Source organism: Argiope bruennichi, chromosome 8 (assembly GCF_947563725.1).
Source record: "Argiope bruennichi chromosome 8, qqArgBrue1.1, whole genome shotgun sequence".
Lineage (NCBI taxonomy): Eukaryota > Metazoa > Arthropoda > Arachnida > Araneae > Araneidae > Argiope > Argiope bruennichi.
The window spans coordinates 39,303,482-39,316,501 of record NC_079158.1 but is presented as its reverse complement, the minus strand read 5'-3'; the positions used below and the strand labels follow the sequence as shown (position 1 = coordinate 39,316,501).

Below are 13,020 nucleotides of genomic sequence, written 5' to 3'. Positions count from 1 at the left end.
TCTAAGACCAAATATTATTGCATAATAATTTTAAAATGCAAAATAATAATTTAGAACACCAGTTTTTTTTCATAATAATCAAGATAAAATGTGACATTACAACCATTACATTAAAAAAATACAATTTGCAATACCTGAAAAAGTACTGTATAATTAAATCACAAATGACAAATATTGAATTTTATAGTAAAATTCAATTGCTTAATTTTATTTTATTAGATTAATTGTAATTTATTACTTAATTACAAAAAGTATTTAAAATAATAAAGAATTAGAAAGCATTAAAAAAGTTTTACTTACGAAGGCCACCCTTCCCCAGTTTGTACGGTAAAGAGTGTCAACATGGCTGCAGCAACATCGTCGTAATGAAAGTCTCTTTTCTTCCATTCTCGTTTACAAACTTCTGGTGGGCTATCACTGCCACTGAACTCAAAAAACTCCCCTCTAACAGGCGATAAAAGATTTAATTAGCAATAAAAAAATGGAAGAATATAAGATACAATTTTTAAGTAAATATTGTAACAATCTAATAGCCTATTTTTGATAATTTGATAAAAAAACAAAAGAAAAGCTTATTAATAAAAATTATTATCTATGTTCTAATGATTGCTGAATATGAATGGAAATCCATTCTTTTAATATTATATGCCCTCTTCATAGATGATGACTGTATAATTCCATGTATTACGCTGGGAATAGAAAAACTTTCAAATCAGATTATAATTATTTATAAATGATCATAGTCTCTCCCTCCACTAATTTATGATAAATATGTAGCTTAACCAAAGACATTTATTCATTCGTAGATTTAAAGATCTTTTAAATACATTTGTTTGAAGGAGAAGTTTCAAATGTTATAGAAATTAACAAGAGTTATTATTTCATAGTTTATTTTTTCAGACCTTCTTATGAATTTTAAATTCAACTTATGAGCTTTTTACATCTTTTCAGAAATTAGGTGTTTCTGCATTGAGTATTCTATATTTCTTCTTATATTTAAGTGATGTATCAACATGACTACAAAACTAGTATTACAGATTCCCTCAATAATTAAATTCATTATCTAGTCTGTCAAAAAATATTAATGATTTTTTTTAACTAATACAACACTTTATGTATTCATGAAAGAGTCTATTTTAAGACAATGAGCAACAACTTTCTATGTATATATTATTCAAATTTAAATCAATTTGTAGAAATAACTCAGATTAAATTTGTAGAGATCACTCAGATAGATTAAATTTGTCAGATTACTCATATGCATGAAGTTAAAAACCATAGTTAGAATGGGTAACAAATTAAAAGTTATTAGTAATCTCTAATCAGCTTTTGCAAAAAAACTTTTAAAGCCTCTTTGGCAAACTGACAGAATGAATCAATTATTTTTTGCTTTATTTCAAGGTAGAAAAATACTTACTGGCATGCTGCTTCAGTGAGCTTAGACTGGTCAGTGCAGTAAAAAAATTTTCCATTAAACAACTGAACAGCTATCACAGCAAAGATGAATTGAAATAAAATATACACAATGAGAATATTGAAGACATTTTTTAGTGATGTAACAACACAATCGAATACAGCCTAAAACAAACAAAAAAGTATTAATAATGGCATGCATCAAATTAATCAAATTTTGGCACATCACAAAAATCAATAAATAATTGTTCAAATAATGGATGTAACGAAATCCACGATTAAGAAAAAAATATGCATGTGAATAAACACAATTAGATAATTAGAAACTAATCCAGTTAGCATTTTGAGATACATCTATTTATTCCAGATATCACAAGAAAAAACACCAACAGATACATTTAAAAAAACAAAAACAAATGGTGCATTATATGATTAGTAACATAACAGAATGAAATTAGCGCAATTTTTGTTACATGGTCTATAGAACTGCTTTGTATAGAAAAAGAAAAATCAATAAAATGGTAGTTGGTATATAATTACATATAACTCTGTCTATTAAATGATTAAAAAAATTAAATATAAAAAAATATTTAATGCAATTTAATAAACATATGAAGCACAATTTCATTAATGGTAGTTTAAAAATGCTTATAGTATTTTATTTAATTGTAAATATATTGGTGTATGTTTTAATAATTTAATAATTATTTATTAATGAAAAAATTATTCATTAATCAAAACAATTACTTCTGAATTATAACTATGTCATATGAAATTCGCTCCCCTTACCTTTGCCAGCGAAAATTTTACTGAAATTTTTGCAACTATTACATAGAGTAAAAAATAATTCTAAAATGCATATAAAAGACATTCATAAAAATTAAGAAGTTATTTCTTCAAAAATAGTTCCTAATCTCAAAGTTAAATTTGAAATGCGAATGCATCACATAAATGCCTTAACTGAAAGAATGAAAAAACAACCCCTTTAACATAAAGGATCTAATCAGAATATCAATTGAAAATTTAAAACTTATAGTGATAATTAAGAATAAATTTGAATAAAATTGGATGAAAAATTTATCAACATTAAAGTTCTTTATGTTTTTTTATAAGTCTAATTAAAAACACAAATACATGAAAATCAAAAAATTAAAGACATACCTTTAGTTTAGGTACTCTTTTGATGGTCTTGAGCGGTCTGAGAACTCTAAGAACTCTCAGAGATTTAATAGTGCTAAGATTTTGACCAGTACTGCTATCACTGTAAAAATGATATGAAAATAAAGTTATTATATATAAGGAAACTTAAAGCACAAAGTTATTTGTTTCATTTATGCATAATAAAAATACAATTTTTTCTTGTTACATCCAATAATTTTTTAAAGCTGATTTTAATGATATCTGGCATGTTGGTTTTAAACATGTAGTTTTTTTCTGCCAGCTCTACTTTCTGAGATCCAGCATAGTTAAATTGCATAACATTAAGTAATGTTTAAATATGTGAATCAGCACTTTTTTTTTCTCCTTCTGCCTTGTACCATTATTAGTTAACTGGAGAAAATTCTTTTTGTTGGCGTAATCAATTATTTACATCTAACATAACTATAAAAATTTTTGATTTGTAAATTATTTGAAAGAATTTCTATCAGCTAAAGAAGCTTGTTAATCACTGTGATGCATTTTACTATGTATGTAGTGAATATAATTTAAAAAAGAAAAGAAAAGCCAATTCTGATTTTGTTAGAATTTACTTTGGTGGACACTATGTTTGTTGATCAAGTGTAGGCTTCAAAGATTGAATGTAAAACTTCTACCCAACATCAAAGATAATGGAATTATGGAACAGAAAAAGTAAAAAAATTGGTATTTCAGTGTTTTGAATGAAATAAAATAAATTACTTTGATGATTGTTATTTTTGACTTAATAATAGATCTTCTTACAAAGGCTGAATTAGAAATGTACTAATCTTGATTTATCTCAGTTATATTCCAGTATAAAAAAATACAATAATCAAAACAATTCATAGGGTCAGTTCAATAATTCATTGTTAAAGGTGTTTGTTTAATCATTGGTCATTGTTTAATCATTAGGTTATCATGGTTTGATGTTTAATCTTAGTTTAATAGGTCATTGTTTAATATTTATATATAATGCAAGGAACTCAAACTTTATTTTGTTTCTAAATATGATAACAAAGTACATTAAGTAAGTTCTCTAAATAAAGTTAAATACAGTTTATCTTTTCTCTTTTAGATTATATCCACCACAAACAGAACAAAATAAATTAGGGTGATTAACATAATTTTTTCAATTACATGTCATTTTTTTTATTTTGATCAATTTGTAAAACAAAGAATGTTATAGGTAATGTTATATGTAAACACTAGGTAAACAACAGCAAATATGGCTTTAAACATTTAACTAATAATAGAACAAAAAAGAAGGGAGAAAAAAAAAGCAAGAGCTAAAATACATAATTTAACCATTACTCAGTAAGATGTACAGTGAAATATTTTATAACTTAACTACACAGAATTTCAGAACAAAAACTAATAGAGAAAAACTGCTTTCAATATTACAAACCAGCGTATCAAATACATTAAAAATCAGCTCAAAAACCTCTTGCACTAAAATGTGTATAGGGATGTGATCTACTGAGTAATAAAAATGTATCAATTGACAATGTAAATCTAAAAAAGAACTTTTAAATGATAACTAATGACTAACAATGATTATTATTCATTTGTTTTAATAACAAATTAACGTAATTTGAAATAAAGAATACAATTCTTTTGAATATGAAAAAATGATACTAAGATCAAGATTAAATATAGGGATATCAAGTAATTATTAAAAATGATATCTAAATTATGCTAAATAATAAAAACTGTAATATATTTTATTCTTACTTTATAATCTTTCATTATCATTAATAAAAATTAATAAAATACATCAATTTTACAATTTTTCATTTAAAATTATCTTTCAAAATTGTAGCTTTGAAACAGTATTCAGATTTACAAGATATAAGCATATTAAAAAATATACACATGTACAGCTTTCGATCGATAAAAAAGAAAGGGGGAAACCCCCCCTTTTCCTTAATTTAGTATATTTGTACATTTATTTACATACATAAATATCAATTTTATTTTGGAAATTTAACACTGCCAAGGCTATAATAACCTTAACACACATTTTGGCTAAAAGCAAAACAATATAAACTATCTGTCAGAATATAAAGTAAACAGAATAAGAAAACATTTAAAGTTTTTGGAATACAAATGACTTAGACTTACACAAAGGCAAAGGCAACAAGAGCACAAATGACAACAATAGCATCCAAAATATTCCACAGATCCCTACAATAGGATCCTGGGTGAAGAATGACACCTTGATCGACCACCTACATAAACCAAGAGAATGTTAATTCATATTTAAATATAATTATTGAGGTTGATTTCAAATTCTTGTTCATGATACTATGATTAAATTATACATTTTGAAAAAAAATTTCCAATAAAATATTCAATCTTTTTACTTTTGACAAATATCCAATTAATTCTAGTTTTACAAAAAAAATTACGAGAAATATTATATCTACTACCTAATCAATTATTTGCTAATTTAGAAAAATGCGAACTGATTGTTTGCATTTTTCTAAATTAGTTTCATCAGAAGTTAATTAGAAACTAAATTAGTTTCATAAAAAGTTTCATCAAATTGTTTCTAGTAATAACTTCTAAATTATACAGAAAATCACATTGTCATACTTCCATTCAGAACTGGTGTATTGTTCTGTCTTTAATACTTTTTAGGTAGAATATTAAGTTTATTTTTTTACATAAATTATATGAAATTATAGTAAATTTGTTTAAAAAATCAATTTAAGATCTAATGATTAAAAATAATTTTAAAAAAGTATGTGGAAATTTATAGAAACCAGATAAGATAAATCTTTATTACCTAAAAAGAATTTTAATTTTCAAGTTTTGCATAATAATATGTTTTAATGTATATTTTTATCAAGCTTTTTTTTTAATAGTCCTCAACAAAAATCATCCTTTTTATAACAAATAGTGTAATGCCTAAAATTTCATGCACTCAAGATAAAACTGATGATTATTGCAATTTCTCACACTCCTAGTGAAGGAAATAAACTAATCTAAAAACTTATTTACTAATAAGTTAACTTACTTATTATAAAAATTATAAATGTTATTATACTATTTTTTTTATCTTCTTTAAGGAAAAAGTGAAATGGTTAATATGAAAGAAGGCACCGTTTTATTATACAGAATTTGAAAACTAATGTGTAATGTAATTCAGAACTATTAATAATAACTTACCTTTAAAACCATTTCTATTGCAAAAAATCCAGTGAAAGCGTAATCGAAGTAATTCAAAATTTCATTACTAGGAGAATTTTCTTCAACTGGATCTTCTGCCGCTAATGCTATACTACTGAGTGTGATGATGATCATGATGAATAAATCAAAATAACGAAGATTCACAACATAATGAGCTGCAACGCGGATCCTGAAATGTAAAGAAATTTATTTCCCATAAAGTGTTTGAATTAAAATGTGAATGAAAATTAGATAATCTTAATCATAAAATTTTCCAGCCTTTAAACAATGAAAAGAAGGTTAAAATTCAGTATCAAAATCAAACTGAATACTGAAATTAAAGACAAAAAAAATGATTAAAATTTGGATCTGAAGATTTAATTGCATCAAAAAAATTCTTCTAATCCCTTTTCATTTATTAGAAATTATAAATTAACTCTAGAAGTCAAATTTTCAGTTCACAATTAATATTCTAAGTTAAAACACTGAAAGTGCAAATGCACATGATGATTCTAATATAATATTTATTTAAAAATATTTTCATTGAAACTAGAGAAAGCAAAAAGTTAATGAAAATCTAGTTATACTAACGGATTTGTAGGTGAAAGGATGAACATGGAAGAATAGGGCAAAATTGGCTTGGGGACTTTAACTTCTTCTTTTTCTTCATCTATAAATAAAATTAAAGAATTTATAGAGCATTATATTAATTAATTATCAATTCATAAATGTAACTTTCACAAATGTAAAACAGATCCAGGATAGAATAAAAATTTTCACTTGTGTATTTTAAATACATAACTCCAATTTAAAATTTTAACACATTTTAGACATTGAAACACCATGCACATAAATTCCTTAGAAATATGAAAGTTCACAATAGCCAAATTCTTTATGCTGAAATATAGATCTATATATTAAACTGAAAGTAATAACAATGATACAACATATTTCCATTTTTTCCCAATCTTTTTTGTGGTTAAATGCCATTTTGCAGGCCAGCATTTTAATATTAATAAAATTTGTATAGTTGACAAGAAAATGTTCAATCACATATTTTCATTAATAAAGTACTAATAATCTCATTTTAATCAAGACTTTATAGATAATTCTATAAACTTATAGCATAATATATAGTTATAGGAATATATCAAATTTCATTTAACCTTTCAACTAAGTAATTATCTCTGTTATCTAATTAGATGATATCTTTGAGTTTAGAAAGATACTGCCAAAATGCTAAACAACTCAAATCCCTGGAACACTTGAGATGTTTATGGATTCTACATAATTTATGTATCCATTTATGAAATCTGTGAATGACTTAATTTTAACTTATAACTAGAAAACATAGATTCAATACATGAGACACACTCAAATTCCAGATTTAAAAAATTAATACTGAATTTCAAGATTTTTAAAAATATGAGCAACCAAATTTGATGTAGGCATAACAGATTTTTTTGGGAGAGGGGAATTTCTCTACAAATTTATAGCATTTGCATATAAAACCTTTTAATTGCCTAGATGTCATAGGCTTTAAAAATATCTGTTAAAAAAGCATCAAATGTAGTATGGTATTTTTAAATTTCACATCAAAAAAAGATGGCACATCCTAAATTTACAGTATATATAAATTCATTTTTTGATGAAAATATTGCAATTCATTAATAAAAACTACAAGACTTAGCTATTAAATTATGTTAATTCTTCTCTAAACTCCTTTTACCATGTATCTGGTATATTGTACATTAATTATAAACTGCTTCTATTCAAAGCTGACCTGAATAAAATTGGTGCTTAAGTTAAAATTGATTTGGTGAACTTTGAAACAATTTCATATAAACAGAATAATAATTTATTGCATTTCAAACACTTAAAAATATATATAAAAATGAAAAAAATGCATTATTTTTATCATTACAATTATGTAAATAATTGTTAACAAATCAAACAAAAAAAGTATATAATTGCTTCATAAACTAATGAAATACAATCTGATATACAAATAAATATAATAAGTTTACAATTTGTGATTTTTGTATTTTATTTCCTTATATGTTTTATTCCTTATATATTTATGCTGATAATATATATTAGCTTTTTAGTTCTGATTTTCTATATGATTAATAAATGTCTAAGTAAGTAAATTGTCCTTATGAAAATTGAATCTAAAACCTTTTCCTATCACATTAATTTGCAAGAATTTGTATCCTGCATATTGTTTACAAGCCTTAAGAAATTTATTTCTGCAAATATAATGATAAACAGTAAGGCCAATATAATTTTCAGAATAGTTAAAAAATTTAGATATAATTCAAATAAATTTTGTAATACTATACAGATCTTCGAAGGTAAAGTTCAATAAAAATATTTATATCATTAAATAAATTAATACTATTTTTAAAAGTTCCATTTAAGATTTTTCCAACATCAGAAGATTACCTTCAGTCATTTTGTGAAAATTATCAGAATTACTTTACAATTTTGAATGATTTATTTGATTGTAAGTAGTACTTAAAAATAAAGCAGTATAAATTCTATGAATCATCATTCAGGTAAATAAGTTTTAAACTTTTAAAATTTAGTCAATTCAATTAAATATTTTTGTGTCAAAAAAACAGGGCCAAATGTTTGCAAAAAAATAAAAAATAAATAATATTTTTACATCAATATATAACATTAAGCCCATGAAGCCCCTTTTAAATAAAATATAAATAAATATTAAAAGAAAAAAAAACACCAATGGTATTTCTAAGAAAAATATTCATGAGTACAAATTATACTTTATGCATGAAAACTGAACTTACTCTCATCATTAGGATTACCTTTCTCTTCATCATCATTCATATTAACCTTTTCATTGCTACCTTTTTCTCTATAGATGAATAAAAACACAATACATATTCTTGATGAGCTCACAAAAATAACATAATATAGAGTAGAAAGTACATATATCTAACACAAAAAGAAATGATAACTTACAAACTGAAATTCTTTCCTTTTTCTGCATTATTCATAGGCGAAGGAGGGCAAATGTTTACTTGAGGAGGATCACTAGACATTTGCAATTCCTTCAATTCTTTATCCAGTTCTTTGGCTCTCTAAAAAAAGTAACATAGTCCAATGTTTAGCATCATTACAAAGTTTCAAGTCAATATTTCTATTAAAAATGTTGTATGTATTGCAGAAATGTATCATGGCAGAATATGTTGTAAAACAATATTTTTTATGTCCCTAGCAAAATAAAAACAGTAGTATATGTTCTGCTTTAGGCTATTTTATATTTTGTAAAGTATTTTCATCTAAAGTAATAAAAGTTTCATTTTAAAAAGTAATTTTTTTAGAATATATAATAAATAAATATGTAAATATGTGAAATTTCAAAATAAAAATACAAATATAGGGAAGCATTGGGATTTTAAATTTAATTCAATTTTTAAAATTTTATAATGTAAGTATATAAAACATTATCTTTTACATAGTTATTGTGATGCAATAAAGAGTTTATTCTAATCTAAATGCCCTTGAAGAGAAAAATCTGCATTATTTTTAAAATAAGAAAACTCTTTCAAAAAATTTTATATTTTATAAAAATATATCAACATCAATTAACATGTTTTGATAAATTGTAAAAAAAAAAAAAAATATGAAAATAATGAGTAAAAAGTTCAATTTCATTTTTTAATTTGGTACCCTCTTCTTGATAGCAGTTTTTTGTTATAGAAATATGACTTTTTTAACATAAAAAAATTAAAAAAAATTCTTTTACATCTTCAGCTTCTTCTGCCTCAGCTGCTGTAAGTTCTTGAGCATTGGCTAAATTGTCGACAGCGATAGCCAAGAATACATTCAGAAGAGTGTCTTTAATAGAATGAAGGAAATATAACAACAACAACAAGTTAATATATTCTTCATATAAAATATGAAAATTCTATTCCTAAATTCGGAAAGTCTATACAAAATCAATATGAGCATTAAATTTTTAAATATATACATAGAAAAATTAGCTATATAAAAGAAAAAAAATACAAAACGTATTTTATTATATTTAACGTTAAGCGTATTTAAACATATTTAATGATAAACGTATACAAATCAAATTTATGTCTTTTCAAAAATACATTAGGGCTAAAAAAACTTACAATTCAATCACACTGCATGAATGAAAAAGTTTCAAAAAGAGGAAATTATCAGGCCAAAAATAAGAGAACAAAATAAATGGGCATAAAAATATGACTAAATCTAGCAATAGAAAAAAGAACTTATCCCATACACATGTTTAAAAATTAAAATATCACATATTAAGTTACTATTAAATATTAAAATAAAGCTTAAGATGAGAAAAGTTTAAATGATTAATTTTTTTAAGTTAAAACTTTGAAGATATTATAGAAATACAAAGTTTTCAAAACACTAAGTATCTGCACAATTAAATTTCATGAAATTTCTTGCAATACTACAATATTTAAAGAAAATCATACCAAAAGAATAATTTAAAGTCAAACACAATAACTGCAGATTTTAATCATTAAATTGTTTTTTTCCAAGAATGGGAATTACAATTTAAACAACTAATCAAAAATTTAAAATCCATAGAGACATTTAATAAGCTATGCAAGATATTTTGGCATAATTAAAATCTTTTTCGTTATAATTAATATATGTAACTTCATTAATAAAAGGATACAGTTCCCAAACAGTACTAATACTATAAAATATAAGCTATACACCATGCCTCCTCCTTCAATTCCTCCTTGTGATTCAATTCCTTTGTACATAACATCATTCCAATCTTCACCAGTTAGTATCTAAGGATAAAATATTACTTGTTACAAAATTGTTTGAAAAAAAAAAAAAAAGAGTGCTATACAAGAATATTTTAATTCCATTGAATGTACATAATTCATGCAATCAAAAATTATTTTCTAATTAAAATATATTAATTTTGAGCAAATAATTAATCTAAATTATTGATCCCAACCTTTATTGTCCCTCATAAAGTTTATTTTTCACAGAAACAGTGGGAAATAAATTTTATAGTTATTTTTTCATTTTAATCCTTTCCATTTTAAGTTTCTACTTTCTGCATACCTACTATTGAACCCTGAGGTGCACTTAGCACAGGTTGTAGGCAAATAACATTCAATAGACAAAACTGATAAATAATTTTGAAAAAATTTGACTTTAAAATTTTATTAAAATTTTAGAAATAATTATTTTAATAGAAATCCTCTTTAATTATTCTTAATTAATACTTAATTTTTTTAGTTATTTTCTAACTTCAAAAATTCTGAAAAAAAAAATTCTGCTGGAATTGAGTTTGCAAAAATTTTAAGAACCATTCTTATCGTAAACCCTCAAATTGCATTTTCTTTTTTCTAAATACAAAGAAACTATGTTTCTATTATCTTAAATATCAATCTAAGATTTAATTCTTTCTTATAGAGTCTAACTAACTCATCATATGTGAAAGGTCATAATTTTAACTATTTGAATGCATTTTGAATAAGAAATTTTTATAGAACATTAAATCTAAATAACAGTAAAACATTTACAAATTGTAGAAACTCACATTCAAAAATTTATTATAGCACCTACTTAGGATTTAAAATTCAAAAAATCAAGTTATTTCAAACGCATAAGAAAAAAAAAATTAAATAATAAACAAAAGCAATTATTATCAAAATATGCAATAAATTTGTATTCTTATAAACATTGTAATCTGAAATAACCTTTATCACTCTCAATAGTTTTCAAGTCTTTTTCCAGGCAGTCAATACATCTAAGTTTTGGCTTTCCTCTTTCCACATGATTTAGCCAAAAAGATCTTTTTAGTGGTTTGATAGTCATCCAATCTTATTAAGTGATCTTCCCATTTAATTATCTAGATTGCTATAAATTTAATATCTGGCTTTTTACATAGTTGCAAATTTCAGAGTTGGTTCTTCTCAAATAATTATCACATTTATTTACATCAAATATGATCCTTAAAATTCTTTTTTTTAAATATAGAAAGTATATCTCTTCTAAAATCATTACCTATGTTTCAACAGCATATATGAAAACGAACCTAATCAAAATTTTGTAAATGAGTAATTTGGTTTTTCTAATGATGAAATTCAATTTTAAACATTTTTGTAATCCCCAAAAAACATCTATTAGCAGATGTGACTCTTTTGTGAAATTCTGGCTTTATGTGATTGCTCATTTCAGAATCCAATATTTGGAACCAAATTAAATTTCATACACAGAGTAAAAAAACAAACAAAAAAAGTGTTATACAAAAACAAACGAGCCCCTCCCCATAAAAAAGAGGAATAAAAATAACTGCTACTTTGAATGCAAAATTCCTTTTTTATTGTTACATGAATTCAATGTTCTGAAGAAAATATATATATATATATAAAAATATTTGGTATAGATACTTGGATAATGCTTTTTTTTATTTCCATATTTAATAATATACTCAGTTATGATTAAATTTTATTTTCATCAAAAGTACGAATTTAAAAAAAATTTAAGTCAAATTTTTTATAACAGCGCTTTGAGATACACTAGAAACTGATTAATTGAGGATGTATAGCTAAATTACAAAGCCATTTTTGATTTTGGAATTTTAATTATCATTAAATAAAAGACAAATTAAATGAGATAGATAAAACATAGAGAAATTATAGGAGCTTGAATTGAGCATCACCATAAACTTCTTTAAAATATTGAAACAGGAAACTGTTCTGCAGGAAAATACTGCATTTCACTTAACCAACACCTTTTTTTTTTATATGCCTTTTACTCTCTTAGCAGAAATATGTCACTCCCACTTTTTCTATAAAGGTTGAAATCAAAATTTACAGATACAAGCTGCATGTAAATAACTCGATTAAAAGAAATTGTTGAATGTAAATAAAACCCAAATTATTTGAAATTCTTGGGTCTTTCTTGATTGGGAAGTCATCCTATCTTTATATATTTATATTTTCAAAGAGGCATTACAAAATGTGTGATGAAGTTAAATATAAGTTCAACAAAACTTTCTCATAAATTCAGTATATTTATTTCTCTTTTAAAAAATATTTTGGTAATTGAAAATAATACCAAAATCCTACTAGAATCTAATAATACTAGTATTTCTAGAATTAAAAGAATAAATATTATAAAAAAAACATATGAAAAAAAAAGAAGCAATCAATAAAAAGCATGAACAATATATAATTTATTAGCTTCAATCTAAAACTCAAAGCTTTCTCCTTATAC

General features: G+C 23.9%; 1 protein-coding gene across 1 annotated transcript in view; it reads right to left on the bottom strand.

The window, feature by feature from the left end:
- The window catches only part of LOC129980819 (voltage-dependent calcium channel type A subunit alpha-1-like), a 129,091-nt gene that overhangs the window by 73,162 nt on the left and 42,909 nt on the right, over positions 1-13,020 (bottom strand). Inside the window, exons 17-26 of the mRNA XM_056091210.1 lie at positions 10,454-10,574; positions 9,536-9,627; positions 8,749-8,867; positions 8,574-8,641; positions 6,355-6,433; positions 5,764-5,953; positions 4,714-4,820; positions 2,575-2,674; positions 1,418-1,578; positions 301-444 (exon numbers count right to left, since the gene is read on the bottom strand). Of these exons, the coding sequence (XP_055947185.1) occupies positions 301-444; positions 1,418-1,578; positions 2,575-2,674; positions 4,714-4,820; positions 5,764-5,953; positions 6,355-6,433; positions 8,574-8,641; positions 8,749-8,867; positions 9,536-9,627; positions 10,454-10,574 (1,181 nt within the window). The remainder of the gene's footprint in view (positions 1-300; positions 445-1,417; positions 1,579-2,574; positions 2,675-4,713; positions 4,821-5,763; positions 5,954-6,354; positions 6,434-8,573; positions 8,642-8,748; positions 8,868-9,535; positions 9,628-10,453; positions 10,575-13,020) is intronic.